The sequence below is a fragment of the Chelonoidis abingdonii genome, chromosome 21 (genome assembly GCF_003597395.2).
Source record: "Chelonoidis abingdonii isolate Lonesome George chromosome 21, CheloAbing_2.0, whole genome shotgun sequence".
Lineage (NCBI taxonomy): Eukaryota > Metazoa > Chordata > Testudines > Testudinidae > Chelonoidis > Chelonoidis abingdonii.
The window spans coordinates 12,363,273-12,389,225 of NC_133789.1; the positions used below are offsets into that span (position 1 = coordinate 12,363,273).

At 56.9% G+C, this 25,953-nt stretch overlaps 1 protein-coding gene across 1 annotated transcript in view; it reads right to left on the reverse strand.

Annotated features, from left to right (window-relative positions):
- Positions 1 to 9,117: 9,117 nt before the first annotated feature.
- Positions 9,118 to 25,953, reverse strand: part of LOC116827586 (alpha-2-macroglobulin-like protein 1) — a 92,542-nt gene continuing 75,706 nt past the window's right edge. The window contains exons 25-37 of the mRNA XM_075059818.1: positions 25,459 to 25,635; positions 24,905 to 24,986; positions 24,505 to 24,631; positions 23,148 to 23,261; positions 22,573 to 22,729; positions 18,898 to 19,094; positions 17,910 to 18,125; positions 17,635 to 17,759; positions 17,132 to 17,222; positions 16,641 to 16,709; positions 10,216 to 10,318; positions 9,479 to 9,520; positions 9,118 to 9,152 (exon numbers count right to left, since the gene is read on the reverse strand). Coding sequence (XP_074915919.1) covers positions 9,118 to 9,152; positions 9,479 to 9,520; positions 10,216 to 10,318; positions 16,641 to 16,709; positions 17,132 to 17,222; positions 17,635 to 17,759; positions 17,910 to 18,125; positions 18,898 to 19,094; positions 22,573 to 22,729; positions 23,148 to 23,261; positions 24,505 to 24,631; positions 24,905 to 24,986; positions 25,459 to 25,635 — 1,535 coding nt within the window. The remainder of the gene's footprint in view (positions 9,153 to 9,478; positions 9,521 to 10,215; positions 10,319 to 16,640; positions 16,710 to 17,131; positions 17,223 to 17,634; positions 17,760 to 17,909; positions 18,126 to 18,897; positions 19,095 to 22,572; positions 22,730 to 23,147; positions 23,262 to 24,504; positions 24,632 to 24,904; positions 24,987 to 25,458; positions 25,636 to 25,953) is intronic.

The window sequence follows — 25,953 nt, forward strand, 5'->3', positions numbered from 1 at the left end:
TTACAACAATTTTTTTAAAAACTAAGCTCTCACAATAACTAAGCTAAATACACTAGAGGAAACACCTGCAAGTGGAGGTAAGCCAACTCGGACTTTGCTGGTGAATTGGAGAGGATGGAGAACCTACCTTATGAGGGAGACATGAGCTTGGGCTTGTTTAACCTAACCAAACAAACGCTGAGGGGCAGATAAGATGGTTACGTGCACTCGTTTGTAACTGTTGTTCTCAGAATGTGTTGCTTCATATCCATGGTCGGTTATGGTTGTGCGCGCGTCGACGTGATCTCACTGTTTTCGTCTTGTCGGAGAAATTTTACTCTAGCCAAACACCGGTGCGGCCCGGCAGGTCACCCCCTGGAGTAGCGCCCACTATGGATTGCACTGATATATATCCCGCTCCGCTGACGCCACCGCTCTCAGTCTCCTTCTTGCCGGCTTAGGCTCCCGAAAAAAAACAGTGGGGAGAGAGGGCGGGTGTGGAATGGATATGCGAGCAACACATCCCTCGAAGAACAACAGTTCAAAAGGTGAGTAACCATCTTTTTCTTCTTCGAGTGCTTGTCATATCCATTCCTCAGGTTAGTGTGATTCCCTAAGCCTTAGTAGGGCGGTGGGGTCGGAGTGAAAATGGCAGAATGTTAAACTGCAGAGCCAAAGGCTGCAAGTATCTCTTGACTGTTGGAACCAGAGCATAATTGCGAAGCAAGGGTATGGACCGAGGACCATGGAGCTGCGCGATAGATTCTCATGGTAGGTAACACGAGTTACAAGCGAGGCAGATGAAGACTTGAGCCCTGGTAGAATGCAATGTGATGTGGCTTGGGGAAATGTGAGCCAAATCATTAAACAAGTGCGGGTGCAGTGTTATCACCCAAAAGTGAGATCCACTGAGAGGGAACAGGTAGGCCTTCTTCGGAACTGCTACTAGCCGACTGAGAGTTGGGGCGTTTACAAAATGGTTTTGTCGCTCAACTTAAAGCGAGCACTTCTACAGAAGTCCAGGGAGTGCACTGTTGTCCTCCGTCAGTTTCACGGTGTGAGCTACGTAACATGAAAGTGCCGAAAACGCAACCTTAGGGAGGAAAGCCGGGTGTGTACGTAACTGCACCTTGTACTTTGTAAACATAGTATGGTTGGAACCACCATGAAGAACCGCTGAGCTCGAAGACTTGTCTGGTTCCGATGAATGGCCTACGAGGAAAAGCTGTCTTCCAAGACAGGTATAGCAGCGAGCAGGTCGCTAACGGGTGCGAATGGAGGAGACATCAAGTCTGGTAAACCAGGCTGAGGTCCCAGGTTGGGGCTGGGCGGCTTACCTAGGGTGTATGCACTCCCAGTCCTTGAGAGAACCCCGAAACCATAGAGTGTTGAGAACACAGAACGACCACCTTAGCCGGATGGAAGGTAGAGATGGCTGCCAAGTGTACCTTCGGCGAACACCGCTAGCCCTGCTGTTGCAGCCAGAGGGGTAGTCCAAAATAGAGGGATCGGGGACCCCAGCAGGAGTAAGATTTAAAGCGTTTCGCACCTGTAGGAGAGATGCTTCCACCTGGCCAGGTATGTTGACCAGGTGGAAGGCATCCTGCCACCCTGATATCACGTAAGAGCCACACCGTGAGGTGAAGAAACTGCAGGTCCAGCGGCGAAGTCCGACGTTTGCCACGTGGTTCGAGGTACGCAGGTCTGGTGGAGTCGGCAGAGGTAATTGGGACAGGCTATGACAGGGCAACCCGCAGGCAATATTGCGTGGAACCGTAAATTACTGATGTGCGGCACTCAGACGACGCTGAGAACGACTTTTAGCTGGTGCGCCATGACAAAGCCGCCGAAGGTGTGAAGAGCGCTGCAGTCTGAGATTCGTTGCGCCCACTGCGACCGGACTGAGGCAGAGAGTAGTCTCATAAAAGTGTGCCCCATGACCAGGGGCATGAGGCCAGCGGTCGAGGCAGGTCCAGAACATAGGTCCGGGAAGAGTGACCAGACATGCGCAGACCGTCGACATATTCCCGGTTCTCGCCGGTAAGCCGAGAACTGGTCCATTACTGTGGGGACAAAACCCCACTCTGGCCCCACACCAAATGGCATCACATCAGGCACGGCGCACACCATCATGTCAGGAAACGCCTGCTGAGTCAAATGCCAAGGAGAAAGGATGACTACCGCAAATTTACGTCGAGTGGTCATGACAAAGTCCCAGAGGGGATGGACTACCTGCAACAAGGGAGGAGAGACCAGCCCTTCCCAGCGTTGAATTCCTATGTAGTACGCTGTGCCGTCTGTGCTGGCACTGTACAACATCTAGACGTACGCCTCGCAGCTGCTGTGAACCCCTGGCCACGCCAGGCAGACTTTCTCATCTTTACATTGATGTGGAACGCCAGTCCTCTGGATACAGGACCAAAGGCCTTAGCTCGAGGTTTACTTGAGGTGAGACCTAGCTGAGAGTGGACGCCATCCATTGTCAGGGACAGTGAGGCTGGGTGCGGATCGATGTGCATCCCCTCCCCACACGCCGGAGTGAGTTAGCCACCTTCTAGGAGCCTAGATGCTCAGGGAATGGTGACTCATGGTGACCATTGGGCCCCTACCGGCGGTACGCCGATTGAGCCAACTTGAGATGACCAGAGGCAGAGCTTACGTGTTTGGTTACCAAACTAGCAAGAAGCCATGGCGACGCGGAGACCGCGAACAGATGGGAACCCGAGGGGATGTTTCCGTAGTGAACCATTTCATGCCTAGACATGTGAATAGGTCTGACGATGCCCCACACGCTGAGTGACTTGTGTCTTGGAGTCACCGTAGATAAGCCCAAATCGCCCAGATACGGAAACGCATATCCGACGTCGCGGAAGGTGGGTGGCGACTACGCCACACACTCGGTTAATGCTTGGGGCTGTTAGCAAGGCCAAACAGCAAGAACCGATAAACTGAAGTACCAACGGTTGGCTAGACAAGCGGAGGTATCTCCTGTTGCGGAGGAAGATGGCAATGATGAAAGTACGCGTCCTTTCATATGAGGCGGCCCTACCAAGGTCTCCCAGGGATCAAGGAAACAAGGATAAATTGGTTCCCAGGGGATCCATGCGGCACTTCAACTTAACCATAAACTGGTTGAGTCCTCGTAGGTGTAGGATAGGTCTGAGACCTCCGTACGAGTTCGGGGATTAGGATAGTTGTCCCCTTCGTCCATCGGCGTCTGCGCCTCTTGTAAGAGGAATTAAGCCCGAAGGAGTCCCTGAAGACCGGGACAGGGTTGGAAAACAAATTGGAGGTGGCACCCAATCCACCATGTGCAGGGGACGCGAACTGAAGTTAACTGTGACCACGCCAAGACGAAGTAGGAGTGGTAGCAGCTTGTCACCGGTACGCCGCCCTTGGCGCACCTTTGAAAGTTCGTCTTTGGTCCCCGATCGTGATTGTGAGGAGCCTCCGATCTTTGGCCTCTAGGGTCCTGACGGTCGTCTGTGACCACCTCAGTCCGCCCGACTGCCAAAAGCCCGATCTTGGTGGCTAGCGACAGAGTGTGGTGGTGTGGCTGGGACGGAAAGGCTTGCAGATAGAGGTCGTCGGCGTAGGCATGCCAAGAGACAGCTCATTAGGACCTTGTTGCCCTCCAGGCTTGTAGCGTGGGGTTGATTTCACCGCAAAGAGGCCTTTACCCAACAAAGGTATTGTGAAGGCGGAGGTTTGAAACAGAAGCCATGAGATGCTCCTCATGGTAACAAGGCATGAAGAGAAGCTTTAGCCGCCTTTTTCCCTTCCTCCAACGACGGCAGTGAACTCTTGGCCGGAATCTTGATGGAGAAGCTCCACAATATTATCCCCCGTATCCCAGGTGTTATGATTATGGGGGCTAAGCAGGGCTTTGATTTGCCACGCAGGGCTATAGAGCTTGCAGATACACCTTGCGCTAAGTAGGGTCATTCGCCTAGCCCCTTCGATTTCGGGGCTGGCGCCTGTTGGCCATGCGTTCCCTTTTTCTTGACCAACTGAATGACTAATGCGCAGGAGGAGGACAGACAGACCAGTAGTCGTACCCTCCATAAAGTATTGGCATTCGCCTGGATTGTCCGAATAACGGGTAGGCCCTCTAGGGGGCAACCAGCGACAGAATGTCCACTACCGGGTCCCCTACCTCCGGGACCTCCTGCAGCTGAGAGGTCCGCATTGAGTGCTACCCTCCATAGGAGCCTGATGGGCCTCAGGTTGTTGGTGGGCACACCAGAATCCGGTCCGTGAGCATAAAGCTGTCCACCATGGGAGACACTGATGCGTGTCGGATGACCATGGAGGTGCTGAAAGATCACGGCAGAGAGTATGACTCTACCAGACCTTGCCCAACTTGGCACCTGGGCAGTACCGCAAGGCGCAATGTACCTGGAACGAGATCCGGACCTGCCGACGCGAGAGGTGCTGGAGGTTGACCGAGATCTCGAGGTTGGGAGAGGCTACAGGAGTCACAGTGCCTGTAGCGGTGCTGGGACGCTGGAACGGTGCCCGGATTATCGGGGTGGTGAACGGGATACCGACCTGTGTGGCGAGTGCGACGGTGCCAAGGAGAGCAGCGTCGGATGCAAGTGGCGTCGGAAGCAGGAGTTGCTGACGGAACTTGACCATCTGCGGGACCGTGTTCATGAACTGGTGCCGCTTGCCTGCGCCGACAGAGGATGGTCGTATCGAGGAGGCTTGCAAGAGACTGTAGTAGCCACACCGGCAGTGCCGGGGGTTCAGACAGCATCCACTCTGTCATGGCAACGAGATCCCTCGTCGCTGGAAATGTCTCCAGTGTGGAGGGAACAGTAAGCTCGACCACAGTGTATACCAGGAGCTGTCAGGCACCGGATTCGATGGCCCTTGTGGGACCGGATCGACGCTGCTGACGTCGCCAGTGCCTAGCAGGTGTCGGTGGCGGGCAATCCAGCTTAGGACAGGCTCTCTGGCTGCGGTGCCGTTAGCCGGGGAGCAGCGGAGCAGGACAGCTCAACCACGGCGCGTGCCGGGGAGCAAGCAGGCACTGGATTCGACGGCCCGGCGGGACTGGAATCAACCGGTGCCGGCGTCCTCAGTGCCTCTGCAGGTTTGGGTGCTGGCGATCCGACGTAAACGAGCCTCTGCTGCGGTGCAGTTGGCACAAAAGCAGCAGGAGCAGGGAGCTCAACCACAGCGCGTGGCCGGGGAGCTAGCGGGCACTGGCAGGAGGAGTCGCTGGCTTTCTCAACATCCAGAAGAGGGAGCCGGTGCCCGAGTCGACGTTGTGCAGGAACGGTCGGTGCCGGCGGGGTCCGCGTGCCGAGGAGGCGCTTCTGTCGCCGAGTAGCCAGCGCTCGGTGCAGAAGGTGGAGGGAAAAGAAAGTGCCGCTCAATTTTGTTCTCGCGCTTAAATCCTTGCAAATGGGGCACTTAGCTGTGAAATACGATCCCAGGCACCGTAAACAGGAGTTGTGTGGATCTCCTGTCAGCAATGGCAGGAGGCCGGCTAAGCACGGACTAAGAACGGTGAGCCGGGCCTGGGCTCCGGCACTGGTTGTGGGGAGGGGCTACTCCCCGAACCCGCTAACTATGGTTTAAACTAACTATGCAGCACAAGAAAACGCATAAGTATAGATAAATATATATAAAAGGATTATAACTATATATCTAAATACACAATAACTACGAGTAGCTAGGAACGGAGGGTCAGCTAAGCTGCGCTCCACTGTTCCAACGACCGACACGGGCGGTAAGAAGGAACTGAGGAGCGGTTGGGTGGGCAGGGGTATATATCAGGCACCATAGTGGCGCCACTCCAGGGGGCGACCTGCCGGCCCACCGAGTGTTGCTAGGGTAAAAGTTTCTCCGACGAACGTGCACGCGGCGCGCGCACACCTAACTGGAATGGATATGAGCAAGCACTCGAAGAAGAACTGATTGGTCTCTATTAATTCATCAGAGGGTTAACCACCGGGGAGGGAGAGGAGTTAAGTTAAAGGGCAATGTTGGCACTAAACAAATGGATGTCAACTGGTCATCAAGGAGTTAAGGCTTGACGTTAGACGATGGTTTCTAACCATCAGAGGAGTGAAGTTCTGGAACAGCCTTCCAAGGAGAGTAATAGGGGAAAAAAACCTAACTTGTTTCAAGACTGAGCTTGATAAGTGTATGGAGATTGCCTGCAATGGCCTATGGCTCATTTGTGACTGCTGTTAGCAAGTGTTTCCAACAACCAGAGGTGTGGCACTGGATGGGGAGGGCTCAGCGTAACTACAGTAAATTCTTTCCTATCTTCTGGTTAGTGGGTCTCGCCCCCATGCTCAGCGTCTAACTGATGGCTATATTTGGGGTTGGCAAGGAATTTTCCCCCATGTCAGACTGGCAGAGACCTTGGGGAGATTTCACCTTCCTTTGCAGTGTCGGATACTTAGGGGTTTGAAGCAGAGTAAATGGTGGATTCTCTGTAACTTAAATCAAGACTTGAGGAGTTAGGTAACTCAGCCAAAGGTAGGTGGGTGAGGTTCTGGGGCCTGCCATGTGCAGGAGGTCAGACTAGATCAGGGGGTCTCAAACATTGCAACTCCCTTCTGACAAGAAAAATTACTACACAACCCCAGGAGGGGGGACTGAGGCCTGAGCCCCACTGCCCAGGACAGGGGGGCCAAAGCAGAAGCCCAAGAGCTTTAGCCCCAAGCAGGGGGCCTATGATCTTAGCCCCAGCCTTAGCCCCACCACCTTCGGCCCCAGGTGGTGGGGCTCGGGCTTCAGCCCCAGGCCCCAGCAAGTCTAATGCCAGCCCTGGCAACTCCATTAAAATGGAGTCACGACCCATTTTGGGGTCCCAACCCACAGTTGGAGAACCACTGGACCAGATGATCAGCATGGCCTCAGTCGCTCAGTGCTGGGTACCACACCGAGCATGGAGCTGTCAATGGTGACAGCTGGAGACTTGCTGACCCCAGAATCAGCATCGGAGGCAGCAGCGGCTAGATCAGGCCACTGACGTGACTCTGGAGATGACACCGGTCCCTGAGGAGGCTTTGCTGCCACAGCAGCGTGTCCTGGGGCACAGAAGCAGCCTGCTGGGGAACCCGTGGCAGATATAGGAGAGGCAGAACTCGCCCCAGCGCCGGGTAAGTTTCTGGCTCCATGTCTGTAGCTATTAATATACGAATGGAAGGGATTTCTGGTTTAATGACACGAGTAGGCTAGCTGCGTGTATCACTAATGGCGGTTTGCATGCCAGCAGCTTGGTGTCCTCCCGCCCCATCTGGAATTCAACATGGCGAGGGGGAAGCAAACAGTGAAACAAACTTTTCAGCTTTAAGTTTTACTAGGAACTCGCTCACTCTTGCCAAAATGTGCTGGGATGTTAAAAAGAAGAACCTTACAGTGTCTTCCTGCGACTCAGGTGTAATCATACACCTAGAAACAATGAAATGACTGGGGGGAGGGGGAGTCCATTTAAGTTACATGTAGTCCATGGATGAGGAAATCATGTGTCCGAAATATGGCTGGGGGTTTGTAGGCAGCCCAGAAGTGTGCCGGGGTAGGGGTGTGACAGCCTGCGACAGCATAGAAGCGGCAGAGTGGGGATGGGGCCTGCGGCTAAAGAGGCGGCGCAGATGGCTAGGCTCCCCAAACGGAGTGAGGGTGCACACACTGCCCAGGCCTTTGCACTGTCTCTCACTATCAACTTCAAAATCACTCTCTTCTGGCTCCTTTCCCTCAACTGCTTCCTCTAAGCTCAGGCTCCTTCCCTCTGTCCCCCTGTGGCTACCTCCCCATTTATTCCCCTGTCCCGGGATAGCTGGCTCTGCAAATGAAACAGGTCCAGCTCCCCTTGCTAGAACAGGGGCTCCCAGTGTGGCCAATCAAGAGTGGGGCAGCACCTGGGGCTCTGCACAGCCAGGCTGGCAGTAAGGACAGGGGATGCTCACAGAGCAGGAGGCAGTGGGAACGTGCTGGGGGAAACACTCTGGGAGCTGATGCTCTGTCAGAGGAGCACAGATGAATCCTGCCAAAGGCCCTGAAACAGGAGGGACTGAGAGGGAAGGGAGGAAATCCCTGAGCGCGGGCTGAGGATTTGTTTTGTTGGTTTTCCTCATGTTTGGGAAATAAAATGGCCTGAAAAAAGATGCTGGGCGTGGCAGTGGCTCCTCCATGGGTTGGGGACAAGCCAGGACCTGACATCCCCTTTACCTCCAAACTCCTGGACTCCACCCCCTTGCCTTCCTACCTGGCTGGGGGAGGCCCCAGAACCTGCACCTGGCATGCTGACCGCTGAGAAATCTGGCCACGTGTTGGTATGTTGGCCTGGAATTTCTGGTCTTACTCTCTCCGGGATTCTCCTCGCTTCTGGATCCTCTCAGAAAAGGTGAATTGGCATGAACCACAGCTTCCGAAAGCCCCTCGGTGGGGCTAGAGACAAACGGAGTGAATACTTCCGTAGCGTGATGTATAATCCAGGATGGGGGGGATGGGACTGCAAGGGTTGCTCTTTGGGACCAAACAGCTGAGGCTGAGAACTACTAACTCGCTACATGGGTGAAAGGAAAAGGGTTGCAAAAGCTACTGCAGGGGGGGCAAAGGAGGGAACGGTCACCAGGTGCTGCTGACACAATGGATGTGACCAGGCTGTAGAGGATGAGCCAGGCAGGGGCCATGGGTGCTTTGTCCATTCCAATCTAGGCTAGCAGTGCAGTTAGGGAGCAGGCCAGCAGCTGGTCCTAGGTGGGCTGGTCCCTGACACTGACCCAGCGGGGGGAGCTGTCTGCAGGGAGGAGAGCTGCCTGCAGGGGCATCCAGGGAACTGACCCTGCCCAAAGTGTCCGTTCGTTTTTGCACTAATCTCCCTCCATCCCCCTCATTTCTGTGGTGACTTGTCACAGGAGCAGTTGGGATGTTTCCAGAGTGAGCTGGGAGGCGTTGGCTGAAGAAGGCGCTAAGAGTCCGTGTCTCGATCGTGGAGCTGCAGCTTCCTTCCAGCCCAGGGGCAGGGAATAGGGCAGAGGGTCCCAGAAGCAGCAGCTGAGACGAGGCGTATCCATACCCCCTCTGCCCCTGATCCTGGGGTGTCTGGCTGCTGGCGTGGCGCTCTTGGGATGGGAGGGGAGGGGAGGGGGCTGACCAGCATCGGTGGGGGCTTCAGCAGGAATTTTCCATTGTATCGACATCAGGTGCTTTAAACAAACACAAACATCCCCTGAGACATGATCAAAATCACCCCCCACACACCTGTGGACATGGCCCCCCAGAACTCTCTAAACCCACAATAAGACTTTCCCCTCAGTCACCCCCTGCCCTCATGACAGATTCCCTTGTGCCCCACATAGATCCTTCCCGCAAGATCTCTCTCACCCCCACACGCACATGGTCCTCGTGGGTTCCACGCTCCCATCTCCCTCTCCTTTGTCGTCTTCAACACACACAAACCTCTCCAGCCCATGGACTCCCCCACCCATAAAGTTGTAGGGACTGGAGTTGTGTGTGGGTGCATCACACCTACCTGAGCTGCAGGGGGCGCTGTACTCAGCCTCTGTGTGTTCACCTGCAACAGCAAGGGATGTAAGGAATGGAGCAGAGACCCAGTGGGGGGATGATAACCCCTCCCACAATCTCACATACACAGAGTCTGTTCCCCCAGCCCCCGGGGATCCCTGCTGTAGGTCTGAGTCCTAGAAGGGAGTGGGAGGTCGCCCCCAGCTGTCTGAGTGGGGCTGTGCGCTCTCTCCCATCCCCGAGTAAGTCAAACAGGCCGAGAAATCACCACTGAGTCACCCCTCAAAATGCTCATGGAAACCATCCTGCCACCTCGTGGCCCAGCACCAAGGATTCTGGGGGCATCTGAGGAGCTGGATGGCAGGGGAAATGTGGGGGGCCCTGAAGGGGCGTGACTTGCCTGCTCCTACTGGGATGGCCCCAGTTACACCAGCTGCACTGTCCCCACTAGCTCGACGAACACACAGCTCCTGTGTCCCTCACGGTGAGCGACCCCACAGATCGAACCCGGGAACACGCTTCCAGCAGGTGTCTCCAGCTTGACCTCTGCAGGCCTACAGTGGTCGGCTGCCACCCTCTGCCCAAGAGCTGCGCCCAGGCCCGAGCAGGGGGCCGAGATCAGCCATGGACACAGGTCACAGGGAGCAGGGGGATTGCAATGGCACCACCCTAAACCAGGCACTGGTTGTGCCACAGAGCCCAGGAGAAAAGCTGTAAAGGTGGCAGGTCCTGGACGGGACTCACCAGTCTCGTAATAATCGTACAGTCTCACTGGGGCTGCTCTGAGATTCTTCACAGGGAAATCCTGCTCCAGGGAGAAGGTGAAACTCGCCGCCTCCTTTGTCAGCTACCAAGAGAGTGACAGAGTGAGCGCATGGGTTGAACGTCTCCACTGGCACTTCAAACCCCCTCCTCCCTGGGGCTTGGCCTGGCCCAGCCGCTTCCCTCTGCCCCTGCAGCCTGGAGCAGTGAGAAAATGCTCCCCTCGAATCCCTGTTCCACCCCCTTGCAAAATGTGACCCCCTTTCATCACATTCAGGGCCCAGCTCCAGTCTCCCCAGCCCAGAGCTCCCTGTTGCTCCGTTCACAGCCCTCCCAGGGGTTTGGCTGAGTCTGGTCCCATCTCCCCGTCCTTTATGGAAATGGGTCACTTGTGTAAGCAGAGTCAGGATGAGCTCTACCCTGACATCTGGTGGTGAATTATGGCGAGCGTGGAAAAGAATTTCAGGGGCTGATCTTGTTTGCACAGGCACACCCACCCCACCTAGCCCACAACAATCTAAAATGGTCACTTTGATAGCTGCGGGATCCCCGATTTCTCTGTTATTGGGGCAGGAGGAATAAAGTGTTGTTACCCTGATTATGTGAATGAGGGACTATGAAAACACGGTTACTCACCTTTAAAAGCAGCAGAGAATCCTGTGGCACCTTATAGACTAACAGACATTTTGGAGCGTGAGCTTTCGTGGGTGAATACTCACCCACACGCTCCAAAATGTCTGTTAGTCTATAAGGTGCCACAGGATTCTCTGCTGCTTTTACAGATCCAGACTAACACGGCTACCCCTCTGATACTTACTCACTTTGTAACTGTTGTTCTTCGAGATGTGTTGCTCATATCCATTCAAGTAGGTGTGCGCGAGCCGCGTGCACGTTCGTCGGAAGATTTTTACACTAGCAACACTCAGTGGGTCGGCAGGGCGCCCCCTGGAGTGGCGCCGCTACGGTGCCGGATATATACCCCTGCCGACCCAGCCACCCTTCAGTTCCTTCTTACCACCGTGTCGGTCGTTGGAACAGGGAGCACAGCTTAGCTGACCTCCGCTTCCCTAGTACTCGTACTTCTTGTGTATATAGTATATAATCTTTTATACGCGTTTTTTCTTTAATAGCATAGTTAGTTTATAATAGTTAGCGGAGTTCGGGAGTAGCCCTTCCCCGCAACCAGTGCCGGAGCCCATGCCCAGCTCATCGGTTCTTAGACTGTGCTTGGCCGACCTCAGGCCGTTGCTGACAGGAGATCCACACGACTCCTGTTTACGGTGCCTCGGGGACTGCATTTCACAGCTAAGTGCCAATTTGCAAGGCATTTAAGCCGAGAACAAAACGGAGCGGCACTTTCATTTCCCCTCCACCTTCTGCACCGAGCGCTGGCTACTCGGCGGACAGAAGCGCTCCTCGGCACCGGAGCCACCAGCACCGGCCATTACCGGCACGCGAAGCCGACTCGGCACCGGTCCCTCTCTCTGAGGTTGAGGAAGCCCACGACTCCTCCTGCAGTGCCCGACAGCTCCCCGGCACACGCGTGGTTGAGCTCCCTGCTCCTGCTGCTTCTGTGCCAATGCACCGCAGCCAGAGAGCTCATTTCAGTCAGATCGCCTGGCACCAACACCTGCAGAGGCACTGAGGACACTGGCACTGTTTTTGATTCCGGTCCCACCGGGCCATTGAATCCAGTGCCTGCCTGCTCCCCGGCATGCGCCGTGTTGAGCTTCCTGCTCCTGCTGCCTCCGTGCAACTGCACCGCAGCCAGTGAGCTCGTCTAAGTCAGATCACCTGGCACTGACATTTGCCGCAGCACCGACAACGCCAGCACCGTCGATCCCAGTCCCGCAAGGGCCGTCGAATCCAGAGCCTGGCCGCTCCCCAGCACGTGCCGTGGTTGAGCTCCTGTCCTGCTGCTTCGTGCCAATGGCACCACAGCCAGAGAGCTCATCTAAGTCGGATCGCCCGGCACCGAACCTGCCGGCGGCACCGACAACGTCGGCACTGTCAATCCCGGTCCACAAGGGCCGTCGAATCCAGTGCCTGACTGCTCCCGGCACACAGCCGTGGCGAGCTCCCTGCTCCTCTTCTTCCCGTGCGAACAGCACCGAGCATAGAGAGCCTGTCTAAGTCGGATGCACCCGGCACCGACACCTGCTGAGGCACTGGCGACGTCAGCACCGTCAATCCCGGTCCACAAGGGCCGGTCGAATCGGTGCCTGACAGCTCCCCGGTACATACTGTGGTCGAGCTTACTGTTCCCTCCACGCGGAAACATTTCAACGGCAAGGGATCCATTGCCATGACAGAGTTGTTTCTGCCTGAACCCCCGGCACTGCCGGTGCGGGTAATACAGTCTCTTGGCAAGCCACCTTGATAGGACCATCTTCTGTCAGCGCAGCAGAGCGGCACCGTTCAGATCACGGTCCCACAGATGCTCAAGTCCCGTCACGCTCGCACTCCCGATGCTTCTTACAGTCCCGATGCTGTTCTCCTGGCACCGGTCACACTCGCCGCACAGGTCGGTGTCCCGTTCACCGACCGATAATCTCAGCACCGTTCTGGCTCCCAGCACTGCTACAGGCACTATGGCTTCCGCAGCCGCTCCCAACCTCGAGATCTCGTTCGACCTCCGGCACCGCTCTGGTCTCAGGTCCGGATCTCGTTCCAGGTACCAGTGCGCCTTCCGGTACCGGTCCCAGGTGCCGAGTTGGGCAAGGTCTGGTAGAGTCAGACTCTGCTCCCATGGCCATCCGGACATGCATCAGTGTCTTCCCATGCGGACAGCTCTTATGCTCAGGACCGTGATTCAGTTGGCCTACCAACAACCTGAGAGCCATCAGGACCTCCTATGGAAGGTAGCACTCAATGCGGCCCTCCAGGGCAGGAGGTCCTGGAGGTAGGGACCCGGTAGTGACATTCTATCGCCGGTTGCCCCACTAGAGGGCCGACCTGTTTATTCAGACCATCCAGGCAAATGCCGATAGTCTATGGAGGTATGACTACTTGTCTGTCCATCCTCCTCCTGCTCACAGTCATTCAGTGGTTGAGAAAAGGGAACGGCTGGCCAACAGGCACCAGCCCCGACATCGAAGGGGGCTAGGCGAATGACCCTACTCAGCCGCAAGGTGTATTCTGCAAGGCCTTATAGCCCTGCGTGGCAAATCAATAAGCCTGCTTAACCCTATAATCATAACATGATATACGGTCCTGAATAACGTGGAATAAAGTTATGGAGCTTCTCATCATGTTCCCGCCAAGAGTTCACTGCCCTCTTGGAGGAAGGGAAAAGGCGGCCAGAGCTTCTCTCCAGACCTCGTTACCACGAGGAGCATCTCCTGGCTTCAGGTTTCAAACCTCGGCCTGTCACGACTTACCATTTGTTGGTAAAGGCCTCTTTGCGGTGAAATCAACCCCAGGCTGCAAAGCCTGAAGGGCAACAGGGCCTAATGCGCTCTCTCTGGGCGTGCGTACACCGACGACCTACTGCAGGCCTTTCCGTCCCAGCCACACGGCCACACTCTGTGCCTAGCCACAGATAGGACTTTGGCAGACAGCAGGCTAAGGTGGTCACGACGACCGTCAGGACCCCTAGAAGGCCAAGATCGAGGCCCCTTGCCATCACGACCGGGGACCAAAGACGAACTTTCGAAGGTGCGCCCGAGGGCGGCGTACTGGTTACAAGCGGGATCCCACTCCTACTTCCTTGGTGTGGTGCCAGTTAACTTCAGTCCGCTGTTCACTACACATGGTGGAGTATGGTACCACCTCCAATTTGTTCCAACCTTGTCCCTCTTCAGGGACTCCTCTTGGGCGCAATTCCTCTTACAAGAGGTGCAGACGCCGATGGACAAAGGGGCAATTACTTCCCTTATTCCGTATCCCCGACATGTATGGAGGTCGCAGTCCTATCCTGACCTACGAGGACTAACCAGTTTATGATAAGGTTGAAGTTCCACATGGTATCCCTGGGAACCATTATCCTGTCCTTAGATCCTGGAACTGGTATGCCGCCTCGATATGAAGGACGCGTACTTTCACATTGCCATCTCCCCTCTGCACAGGAGATATCTCACTTTCTAGCCAACCATGGTACTTCCAGTTTACGGTCCTGCTGTTTGGCCTTTCTACAGCCCGCAGCATTACCAAGTGTGTGGCTGTATTCGCCACCACCTCCGCCGACGTGGATGTGCTTTTCCGCATCTGACGATTGGCTTATCTGAGGAGACTCCAAGACACAAGTCACTCAGCGTGTGGGCATTGTCAGGGACCTATTCACATGTCTAGGCCTGATGATCATATGGAAACATCCACTCTGGTTCCCACGCAGAGGTTAGACTTCCTAGGGCTATCCTGGACTCCGAGCTAGCGGATCCTGCTTACCACAGCTACGGTTCAGGCGATGCACCGATTATCTGAGGTCTGCAAACTTTCCCAACGACCTTGGCTCGCACTTGTCTGGGTCACCCGGGTTCCATGGCTGCCTGCTAGTTTGTTAACCAAACACGCTAAGCTCTGCCTCTGTCTTCTCCAAGTTTGGCTCAAATCGGCGTACCGCCCGGCAGGGGCCCAATGGTCACGATAGTCACCATTCCTCGAGCACCCTAGGCTCCCTAGAATGTGGCTAACTCCTCCCTGGTGTGGGCATGGGATGCCGCTCTATCCGCCCCAGCCCTCACTGTCCCTGACGACGGATACGTCATCTCTCGGCTCAGGTGCTCACTCATAGCCTTCGAGCTAAGACCTTTGGTCTTCTCAGAAGCTGGCGTTCCACATCAATGTCCAAAATGGGAGCAGTCTGCCTGGTGTGCCAGTGGTTCCAGCACACCTGCCTGCGAGGCCGTAGCGTCTCAGTGTTTACAGCCAGCACAACGGCCATGTACTACATAAACAACCTGGGGGGGACATGGTCCTCCTCCTTTTGTCAGGAGTCCATCCATCTCTGGGACTTTTGCATAGCCCACTCGATAAATCTGGTAGCATCCTTTCTCCTTGGTGCTTTGACGCAGCAGGTCTTTCCTGTCTCATGAATGCTCACCCTGCCTGATGTGATGCATTCTGTTGCCAGAAGTGGGGATTTTTCCCACATACGGGCCTGTTCGCTTACCACGAGAACACAAAATGTCCGAGGTTCTGCTCCTCCCAAGGTCTCTCTCCGGGACCGATCTCGGACGCTGTCCTCATGCCGTGGAAGGGCCAACACCTTTATGCCTTCCCACCGTTCCCCCGGCTCAAGACTATGAACTGGTTTTATGACAGAGGGTCTCACCATCAACTAACTAGCACTCGCTAGGCAAGGAACATGGGTTCCAAAAACCAGTGAATTGAGAGAGGCTGGGGACTGGTATGTGTATTTGATGGTATGGGCTCTTTTTGAGAGCCTGGAACACCAACTGTACCTTCTCTTCTCTCCATTGTTGAATAGCAGAGCTAATTTGATTTTATTAGAAATCTAGCTAGAAGCTGCTGAGCTGAATTCACTTTGGGTCAATGGTGCAGCAGCACTGGAAGTCCCCTACTACAAGCTGAAATCACTAAAAGAGCTAAACTTACTGAGCTGAATGCTGTGTTAACTAGTGGGGGAGCCTGATGATATACTGCTAAGCAGCTGGCAGAGCACAGCAATTTGCAGGACGGTTGGACCAGAACAGGGAGCAAGCGGAGCGGTTTGCAAGGATGGCTAGAGTGGCTCACAGGTGATTGGTGGAGTGGAGCCATCCATGGTGAAGGCTGCAGCAGAACCCCAATGAGAGGCGGGGCAGTTGGCCTCAGACCGCGTAAGGTGCCCATTAACACCCTGTGTGCCCCACCCCATTTCCACCCGGGGGGGGGTGGGGGGAGTAAAACTCTGCAGATAAACTTTTGAACTCTGGGGCGGCACTGACCAGGGACAGAGACTTTTGGGTTGTTGGACTTTGGGGTGATTGGACTTAAGACCCTAAGGAGAAAAGGACATTGCCAAACAAACTTGGTGGGTCTTTTGCTCATGGTTTATGTTATGAATCCTGTTTGTGGTGTTTCCTCAATATGATGCCACATTGTTTCCCTCCTTTATTAAAAAGATTTTGCTACAATCAGACTCCCTGCTTGCAAGAGGGGAAGTATTGCCTCCTAGAGGCGCCCGGGGGTGGTATGTAATTGTCCCAGGTCACTGGGTGGGGGCTCAAGCTGGTTTTGCATTGTGTTATTTAAAGGGAACCCCTGGATACTGAACCCGGCCCTTGTTGCCACCAACTCAGAGGGGCAGAAGGGTTACACTTGGAATCAGGGGAGATTTCAGTGACCCCTCGCCGTGCGTGTGACACAGAGCCCACGAGAGCAGCTGGAATGGGGGTGGAGCCAGGGCAGGACATGCCCTCCCCGTTCACACCAGGCCCCAGGAGCCCTAAGCCACCCGCACTCACCTGGTCCAGATAGAGCGTCACCTGGTCGTTCTGCACCTCCAGCCTCTTCACCAAAGGCTGCTTCTCCAGCTAGGAGCAGAGGGAGGAAACGGCTGAGCAAGGAAGGGAGGGACTGGTGCCGGAGTCACCGCTCTGCTGGGGGCTGGGACATGGGGCACCAAATGCCCCAGTGGCCGAGGGGCCTGGCTGCCACCCCCCATGCCAGTCACACCTGAGCGCTGGATGTCTGCTGGGGGAGGGGCAGGAGTCTAGACATGGGCGTTGTGTTGTAGGGGAGCTAAACAGCGTCACGACCTGCTCAGTGACTGGATGGGAGACCCAGGGCTGCACAGTGCCCCAATGGCAGGGGACAGGGCTCTGCAGGGGGAGCTCCCCCAGAGGGTCAGAGCTGCAATCTGTGCTCTCTTGGGGGTCTGGGCTCTCCCCTATGGATCAGCCCCTGGTTTCATGCTGTGACGGGCCCGGCCTGTTCTCCTCCCTGGGAAGCTCACCTGCCGCAGGGAGCCCTGGACGGGGGTGTAGCCGGACGGCAGCTTGGCCTTGATGATGGTCATGTTGGTGGCTGGGCGCTCCCCGCTGTACCTGCAACAGGAGCCATGTGCTGAGGTCAGGGTTTGCCCTGGATACAGACCCCGGGGGGGTGGAGAGGGAGGGGGAGGGGGAGGCCTCCCATCTTCTCGCTCTGCAGGTGTCTCTAATACTTTTGCCTGCTCTGGGCTGTGAGCCCTGCTAGCCTCCGGCCAGCCCTGAGCTCCCCAGCAAGGGGCCCGGCCCCAGGAGCTCCTTGGGAGCCGACTGTCCATTAGATCAGCCTCGGGACCAGCCCTTTAGCCCCTGGCATATTCCAAGGGGCCCCTGCCTCTGCCCTGCGGGGGGATGGCTCCCCCAGCGATCGATTCCTGCAGTGGGGCGGCTCTGCCCTGGCCATTTCCTGTTGCCTGGGGCCTGCCCCTGCCCCCGGGCACTCGGACCCAGAGAGGGCTGGGGCTCGTACCGGGCGTGCAGCACGAGGCTGAAGCGGGATCTGGCGCTCTCGGTGCACTCCTTCGGCTCAGTCTCCACCCGCAGGTCAAAGGTCGCAGCGCTCTTTGGGGGCGGCACGTTGTAGCGCAGAGTCAGCTGGGAGACAAGCAAGAGGGTTGGGGCAGAGCCTGCTGCCTCCGCCACCGCAGATCAGAGCCTGGGCCCAGAACCAGGCGCCGTGGGGCAGGGCAAGGGCACAGCCAGTCACCGCTGGGCCGGCTGGGCCCCAGGGGCTCCTGCACTCACCTGCACAAAGACACAGCCCTTGCCGCTGGCCCGCACCGTGTACTGCCCGGGGATCTCCTGCAGGGCCGCTTGCTGCAGCACCAGCCGGTTGGCGTTGTCCATGTGAAATTGCTGCCGGTCCCCGGCCTTGGAGCTCACTGTCACTGACACAGCTCCGCTCGTGCTGTTCGTCAGGGCTGCATATTTGGCCAAGGCTTGCAGGGCCACCACCGTGTCCTGGGGAGGAGAGTCACTGAGTTGCTGTCACGCTCTGGGGAGAGGAACCTGGCTCAGACTCACTGCAGCAGTATTGGGACTCCCTGGGGCGCTGACACCGGGACCCCAGCTCCCAGCCCCTGAGGGCAGGGGGCTCTGCATCCAGGACTCCCTCTCCCAGGAAGGGCACCGGCTCAGATGTGGAGATGCAGCTCTTGGGGGACTCCTGGCCACAGTCACAGAGTGTAGGGGGAGATAAGGCCCAGCACACCCAGCTTCCTGACATTCACCATGACTCTCAGCCAGCCAGAAAACAGGTTTATTTAGATGACAGGAACACAGTCCAAGACAGGTCTTGCCAGTACACACAACAGGACCCCTCAGTTAGGTCCCTCTTGGGGGGCCTCAGGGAGGCCAGAGCCCTGTTGGGAGGTCAGAGCCCCATCTGGGCCGCCCTCCATTTTCCCAGCCAGCTCCTAACTGAAACTCCCTCCAGCCTCTCATTCAGCCTCCCCCCAGATCCTCCCCAACCCTTTGTCCAGTTTCCTGGGCAGAGGTTGTTCCCTGTCCTCTAACCCTCCTCCTGGGTTCTTATGTTAGATGCTCAGGTAGCCTCCCTCAAGGACAGTCTCCCATCCCCAATGCAGCCAGTCCCAGCAAAACTCCCCTGCAGCCTTCCCATCGAACACTCCCCACTTGGCATTCAAAGAACACTAAGAACATTCCCAGGTCATCACAGCCCCTTCCTCCATCAGGCCCCCATCGCTGGTTTGCCCAAGGGCAGGGGTGTTACCTGCGTGGAGTCGAAACCCACGTAGAGATTCTGCTGCTTGCTGAGCCAGCGGACGATCCGGGTGGCGGTCACCATGTCGGCAGCAGACACACTGGGCAGGGAGAGATAGGCCAGGAGCACGTAAGCCGTCATTGCCTCCGCCGATGGGGCCTCATTCCTGTCGGGGCTGGGCTTCCCCTGCCAGTACAGCTGTCCACCTAGGAGAGGGGCCAAGGGAAGGGCAGCCCCACAGCTGTAGTTACAACACAGCGAGTCACCTGTTTGCTTTCCAAAGGGGCTCCAGGGGCTTCCCAGGCTGGAGGAATGCCTGCTCCTCACTGAATGCAGCTACCTCTGGGGCAGGACACAGCAGCTGATTCACAGCACACAGCAGGGCTACACAAGTGTAACACGACACCCCTGGGTGGGTCATCAGCAGGGACTGAACCCTGGACCTCTGACTCGAAACCCCTGAGCCTCTGCTGCCCGAGCTACAAGCTGAGCCCAGGTGGCTCACTGGCTGCAAGCGACCCCTAAACCTATGTGGTGCAGCCACTCGGGGGCAAAGGTGGTGCTAACCCAAGGGGGTCCTAACAGGAATATTCCTCCCACTCCCGCACCAGCCCATTACAAATATTAGCTGCATTATATACACAAACCAAGAACTAGTCCTGTGACGCTGCACTCGTATTCTTTATGAAAATATGCTTATGAGATGAATATGACATCACTGAGATACACGTGACGCAAGATGGCTCATGTGAGCTATCATTGGAAAGGTTCTGATTTACTGAATGTGATTATCCAATTCGTATGCACGTATCATCTCTGTATCTACAGTTAGGTATACGGACTATGTAACCATTACAAGTGGGTGTGTTTTGGGAAGACACCCACTAGGACAGGCCATCAGATTTGATGGGCCCTCAGGAAGAAACAACAAGACCATGAGGATACTAATCTCTCTCCCTCCTGGGAAGCGTCCAGGGCTGCAACTGTGACACTGTAGGGCAGGTGGTCTTGTTACCTGTTACTAAACATTACCTGGGACTTTTTTGTAACCTGTTTCTTAAGTATATTGAGCTTAGCTTGCGTACTTTGTTTTATTTGCTCAGTAATCTGCTTTGTTCTAGCTGTTCTCCTTATATTCTCTTCAATTCATCTTTTTGTAGTTAATAAACTTATTTCTTGTTTATAATCTAACGCAGTTTGTACACTTTCTAACTGGGGGAGAGGGGACAGGAAGTCAGGCACATCTCTCATCACGTTGAGGAAGAGGGCGGATTTTTACGAGCTTGTGCTGTGCAGATTTTTCTCTACGGCTCAAGACAGTATTATTCTGGGTTTATCTCCCAAAGGCGGTGTGCACGTGAGTGCTGGGGGAGTCCTCTCACACAGAGCTGACTTCAGTCTGTGGCTGCAGCAGTGGCCCTACCTGTGTGTGTGCTGCAAGAGGCTGGAGAGCCTAATTCAGCAACACACGGAGAGGGAACCCAGGCTGGCAGAGCAGGAGAGGCTCAGTGAAATCCCAGTACATCAGATGGTATCCCAGAAGAAGGGTCCAACCCATCACAGTCCCAACCCCCACTTCCCCCCCCAAACCGACACCCTGGTAAACAGGCCACTTACATTAGATGACCGGGTTTGGGGGGTAATACCAAACTGGAGGCCCCATGAGCTGCTTGGAGCCCTAAGCAATTGCTTAGTCTGCTTACGCCTCGTGCCTCCACTACTAGAGGGGGCAGAGAGCCCTTGAGGGAGTGCGAGGCCCCCCAGGGCTGGGTCAGGAGGGGAGCATGACCTAGGTGAAGGGCAGGGATGGTGCTGATATCTGGGAAACAACCCCCTCCACGGGGTCTTTGTGACCTCGGAGACAGCTCCTGTAACTCGAGGGCTGTTTCACTCCAGCGCCTGGTGGCCCCTCGGTTCCTCCTGCAGCAGAGCCCACACCTCTCCCCTCCCTGGGGCAGGAGCCACATGCTGCTCCCAGCACTTCTTACCTGGCTTGGGGAGAAGCAGGACGTGACACACACAATTTGCAGGCACAGACCAGCTCCAGCCCCTGCGCTGGGGCTCGGAGAGAAGGGACTTTTCACCCGAGCTAAGACAGGACAGAGCCGCCCGGACCACGCAGGTGGCTCCTCTCTGTGGGGGGACGTCTCCCCAGGGCCTGAGCGCGCCAGGCCTCAGCTCCCAGTACAGCTCAGTCTGAGCTCGAATGGGGCCGAGGAGATGCACAGAGATCACTGGGGAGTGTTCATGAGGAGTGTGAGGGGCCCAACCTGGGACTCCTAGTGCCCCCTGGCATCATGCCGAGGGCTCCTTGAGCTCAGCACCAATGTCGGGCAGCATCACCTCCTGCATCCCCAGCCGCACTCCCAGTGGGCCTCAGGCCTCCCATGGGACCTCCCATCCTATGTGGAGCTGGTCCCAGGCTGCATCGCTCACACCGGGGCTGGGCAGGGAGTGCCACAAACCCAAGGGCATCGGTGCAGGGAAAGGCTGGGGAAATCATAGAATCACAGAATATCAGGGTTGGAAGGGACCTCAGGAGGTCATCTCGTCCAACCCCCTGCTGAAGGCAGGACCAACCCCAACTAAATCATCCCAACCAGGGCTTTGTCAAGCCTGACCTTAAAAACCTCTCAGGACGGAAATTCCACCACCTCCCTAGGTAACCCATTCCAGTGCTTCACCACTCTCTGAGTGAAAATTTTTTTCCTAATATCGAACCTAAACCTCCTCCACTGCAACCTGAGACCATTGCTCGTTGTTCTGTCATCTGCCACCACTGAGAACAGTCCAGATCCATCCTCTTTGGAACCCCCTTTCAGGTAGTTGAAAGCAGCTATCAAATCCCCCCTCATTCTTCTCTTCTGCAGACTAAACAATCGCAGTTCCCTCAGCCTCTCCTCATAAGTCATGTGCTCCAGCCCCCTAAACAGTTTTGTTGCCCTTCACTTGGACTCTCCAATTTTTCCACACTGGAAACTGTAGCTGGGGGAGGGGCACCTCCTAGGGATCCATGGGGGGCACCCAGAGACCTACTTCCCTGTACAACCCCCTCTCTCAGAGATAGCAGGGCCTAGCCAGCCGCCAGCCCAGTGCTGCCTGTTCCCCTCCCAGTATTAGCCGGCCCAAGCCGAGAAGCCTCGGGCAGGGACTCCCCAGCTGGGATGTCCCCAACACAGGATGGGGGCTGGGATCCTGCAGCATTTCCCCAGGGCTCGGTTATGGCCCGTCCCCTTGGGAGCTGCCTATGCAAGGCCCTGCCCCACGGCTCTGAGCCCACTGGACCCCATCACACTTCTGGCCCCAGGCGCTTTAGAGGGCTGAGTTGGGAGATGGGGCTTTGCCCCTCTAGGTTCTCAGCTCCGATCCCCCCAAGCTGGCAGTGACCCAGCCTCGTCCCCCTTCGCTCCATGCGCTGGGCCCTGGGAAATGGTGGGATGACCTCACTCCAGCTCTGAGGGGAGAAGTGTCCCCACGACAGGGCCTGGCGAGTCGGCTCCTCGCTGGCAGCCTCAGCAGAGACCACGGACTGACTGGGCTACGGAGACCCAGCTCTCCTGCCAGGCTGAGGAGGCCCCGGGGCAGGGGGCACCTGGGTGGGCAGGGCTGTGGGGTGCAGCTGGCCCTGCCCTGAGTCCAGAGGCCGGCAGCGAGGGGAGCACTAGAGCAAGGTGCTGCTGGTACCGGCGCTGATGCTGTGCTGGGCCAGGCGCTGCAGGAGGGCGTCCCGCAGCTCAATGCTCCCCGCCAGCCCAAAGGCGTAGGCCAACAGCGCCTGTGTGTAGAGGTTGCTGCTGCTCGACTCCCGGAGGCACTGGAGGGCCCTGGTCACCATGCGGACCTGGGACGGGAGAGACACCAAACAGACTCCCCATCAGGCTGAGCCAGCCAGAGGAGATGCCCTGAGCCCGGGTGTGTCCCTCGGTAACCACCTCATGGGGCCCTAGTACCCCCTCGCACCAGCCTGTCGTCATCTTCCCTTACCCATCCCCACCCCCCGCAACTCCCGAGCATCGCTAGACCCTCTCAACCAAGCGCTAGACACAAAACAGCCCAGCCCCTCCCCAAGCTGCTGAATCTTCCTCTGACTCTGACTCCAGCCCAACTCCTCACAGAATCCTGACCCCTCCCTTGTTACCACCCCCCCCACTTTCAACTTTCCCTCCTCCCACTAACCCGCCTCTCCACTGCCCCCCACAGCACCCTGATCCCCCAAATCCTGCCGGCCCCTCCCCTGGGACAGCCGGGCTTGGCCTCACCGTGAGCGGATGCCCCAGCTCCAGCAGTGCCGCCGTGATGTAAGCCGAGAGAGAGAGCTCGTCCACCATGCTGCCCTGAGGGGATGGAGACACCATGAGTCGGCTCAGACCGAGCTGCAGGGCACATTGCCAGGACCACGTGAGACGCTGCCCAGGACAGACTCATTGGGCCTGGGAAGACCCGGCTCCAGTGCTCCGACTGGCTGGATTTGGGTCCTGCCTCCTGCTAGGTCGCGTCAGACCCGTCTGGGTCCCGTCAGACCATCTGGGTCCCAAGCAGCTACCCCCAGTTGTAGCAGCTGAGGAAGCCACACAGTGGCAGTGAGTTCCACAGGCTAGTTCAGGAGAGGTGGTAGCCACTCCATGGCCATGGCTGCACTGGACTCCCAGCATAAAATCCTACCTGAGCCCTCCTGGAACCAGAGGCTGGGAAGTTGGTTTGAACTGACATTTGCCAGATTTCCTGTGAAGACCAGGGGCCGTTTCTGGGAGGCTGAGGGCTTCACTGGGCAAGTTCCTGCTTATTAAATAGCTGCCCCCCGTGAGGGAATCTGGACTTTGCCTAAGATTTGTCTCCTTCTAGCTCCCAAACGGCCGGGTACAGCCCCCGCCCCTCCTGTAGAGTCCCGGCTCCCTGCAAACTCCAGGGCAGTGGCAGGAATTGGCCTGTGACTCGAGATGGGTGGGAATTTCCTGCTGAAATGATTTCTCGACAGACAATGCAGTTTCCACAAAATCAAAACTCTACGGGAAAACATTACTTTTGCTGAAACATTTCAATTTCCGTTGGGAAAATGAAAACGCAACATTCTCCTGTGGGGCAGCAGGTCCCAAATCGCAGCCTCTTGGGTTGGCGACCTAAACCAAAACCTTCCACTGCGAACCGGTTCAACATTCAGCTGCTCCAGCCTTGTGCCCCTGTTCCCCCATGGACTCGGGCTCCTTCAGACTACATCTCCCATGATGCACCGCAACAGTCCTTCAGACTGAAATGCATGGGGAGTTGTGGGAGTCACATGACTTCAGGGCTGGGCTGGGCTGGGCTGGAGCCCTGCCCCTCAGGCTTTCTGTGTCAGGCAATGGGTGTGGGGTCTGCTCAGTGCCCGCGGGGAGACTGGGCTGTGCGGCAGCCAGCGGGCGGCTGGGCCAGGGCTGCTCCCTCCTTCGGTGCAATAACCCGCTGCCCTGGCTGTTCCAGCCATTCAGCCGTTGCTAAAAACCCAGGGAAATTCCCCAACCCGAAATGGGTCACAACAACCAGCTGTCATGAGGGGCCCCCACCCCCTTCCCCAGCTTGTCCCCTCCTCCCCCATCCCATCAACCCATCCCCCCAGCCTCCCACCTCCAGGTTGTCCACACTGCAGAAGCAGCCGCTCTCCAGCTGGCGGCTCGGCAGCCACCTTAGGGCGTCCTCTAGGTGCTTCTCGTCAATGGAGATGTAGGGCCTGGCCTGGCCAAAGGACTTGAGAACGAAGGCCGTCAGCCTGGGCGGGGAGAGACCCCATGAGAGGGACATTCTGCAGGAGATGCTGCGGGCCAGGAGGGAGGTGCATGGGGCTGGGGGTAAGCATTGTGGGGGACAGCAGAGCTGTCAGGGGAGCCCAGAATGAGAACAGTGGGGATTTGGAGTGAGTATGAGGTACAGAGCTGTGTGGGGAGCAGGCCTGGAATAGCAGTGGGGCTGGGGGTCAGGTTGCAGCCCCCGTAGGCCCTGCTCAGCCAGAGCCCTGACTTGCCCGTGCCGTGCGGCCCCTCACCAGGTGTTGCCCGTGGCGTCTCTCTCCCCAAAGGCGCTGTAAGAGCCGTCATCGTGTTTATAGAGCAGCTCACGCTGGTAGCCTGTGGAGACGGGAGAGAGACAGCGAGTCCTGGATCCGCTCACCCCCAGGGGCTAGAATCCACCCCCAGCCTGCGCCCCGTGGGACCCACTAGCCCTCCCTCCCCACGGCGCTGAGACTCGGAGATTCCAGGGATCGGTTTGAATAGGGGGATGGAATTAAGGCTGAATAGGGCCCTGATCCCCCAAATGCTCCAGCGCCCTGACCTGGGGCTGGATCCCAACCAGCACCCCCTAGAGGGGAAAGGGCTCCTCTCCCATTCCCTGAACCCTGAGTCAAACAGTCCTTATGTCCTGGGCCTCGAGACTGGTGCCCCAGTGAGGAAAGGCCAAGAATCTAATTTTCTGACCCCCAGAGCCAGCCAGGACCCTGATCTGGGGCTGGATTGGAACCCAGGCCCCAGAGGTGGCATGGACAGGGCCCTCACATGGCCCCGCCATGCCCAGGGGGCGCAGGGGTGGGAGGACACTCACCGCTCTGGAGGAATCCCTTGGCCTTGTCTCTGATCTCCAGGCTCAGCTGCCCGCTCTTCTCCAGGTACTGCTGGATGTAGATGTTGTGAGCGAACTGGACCATGTTCGTCTCTCCATTGCCTTTGGGCACGGCCAGCAGGTGGTCCGTGGTCTGCAGAGTCATCCCCATTATGTCTCCTGGCACCAAGGGAGTCGGGGGAGCAGAGAATTACCAGGCTGCACAATAGCTGCCCCGTCCCTAACACCACGTCAGTGGAGCCTTGGCACATGGGGACCCAGAGCCCCCAGTTCGATTCAGGCCTGGTGGGGTTACGCGGATACATGGTGATGAATGGCCAAGACGCCAATGCCCTGGCACAGCTTCATGGCATCACCGCAGGAGTCTACTGCCCCTCACTGGGGACGAGGCCCTGGAGCACAAACTGCAGGGACTAGTCCTGCCCCGGCCCCAGACACCCACAGGACCTCATTGGTCTTTTCCATCTGTGATGCCCT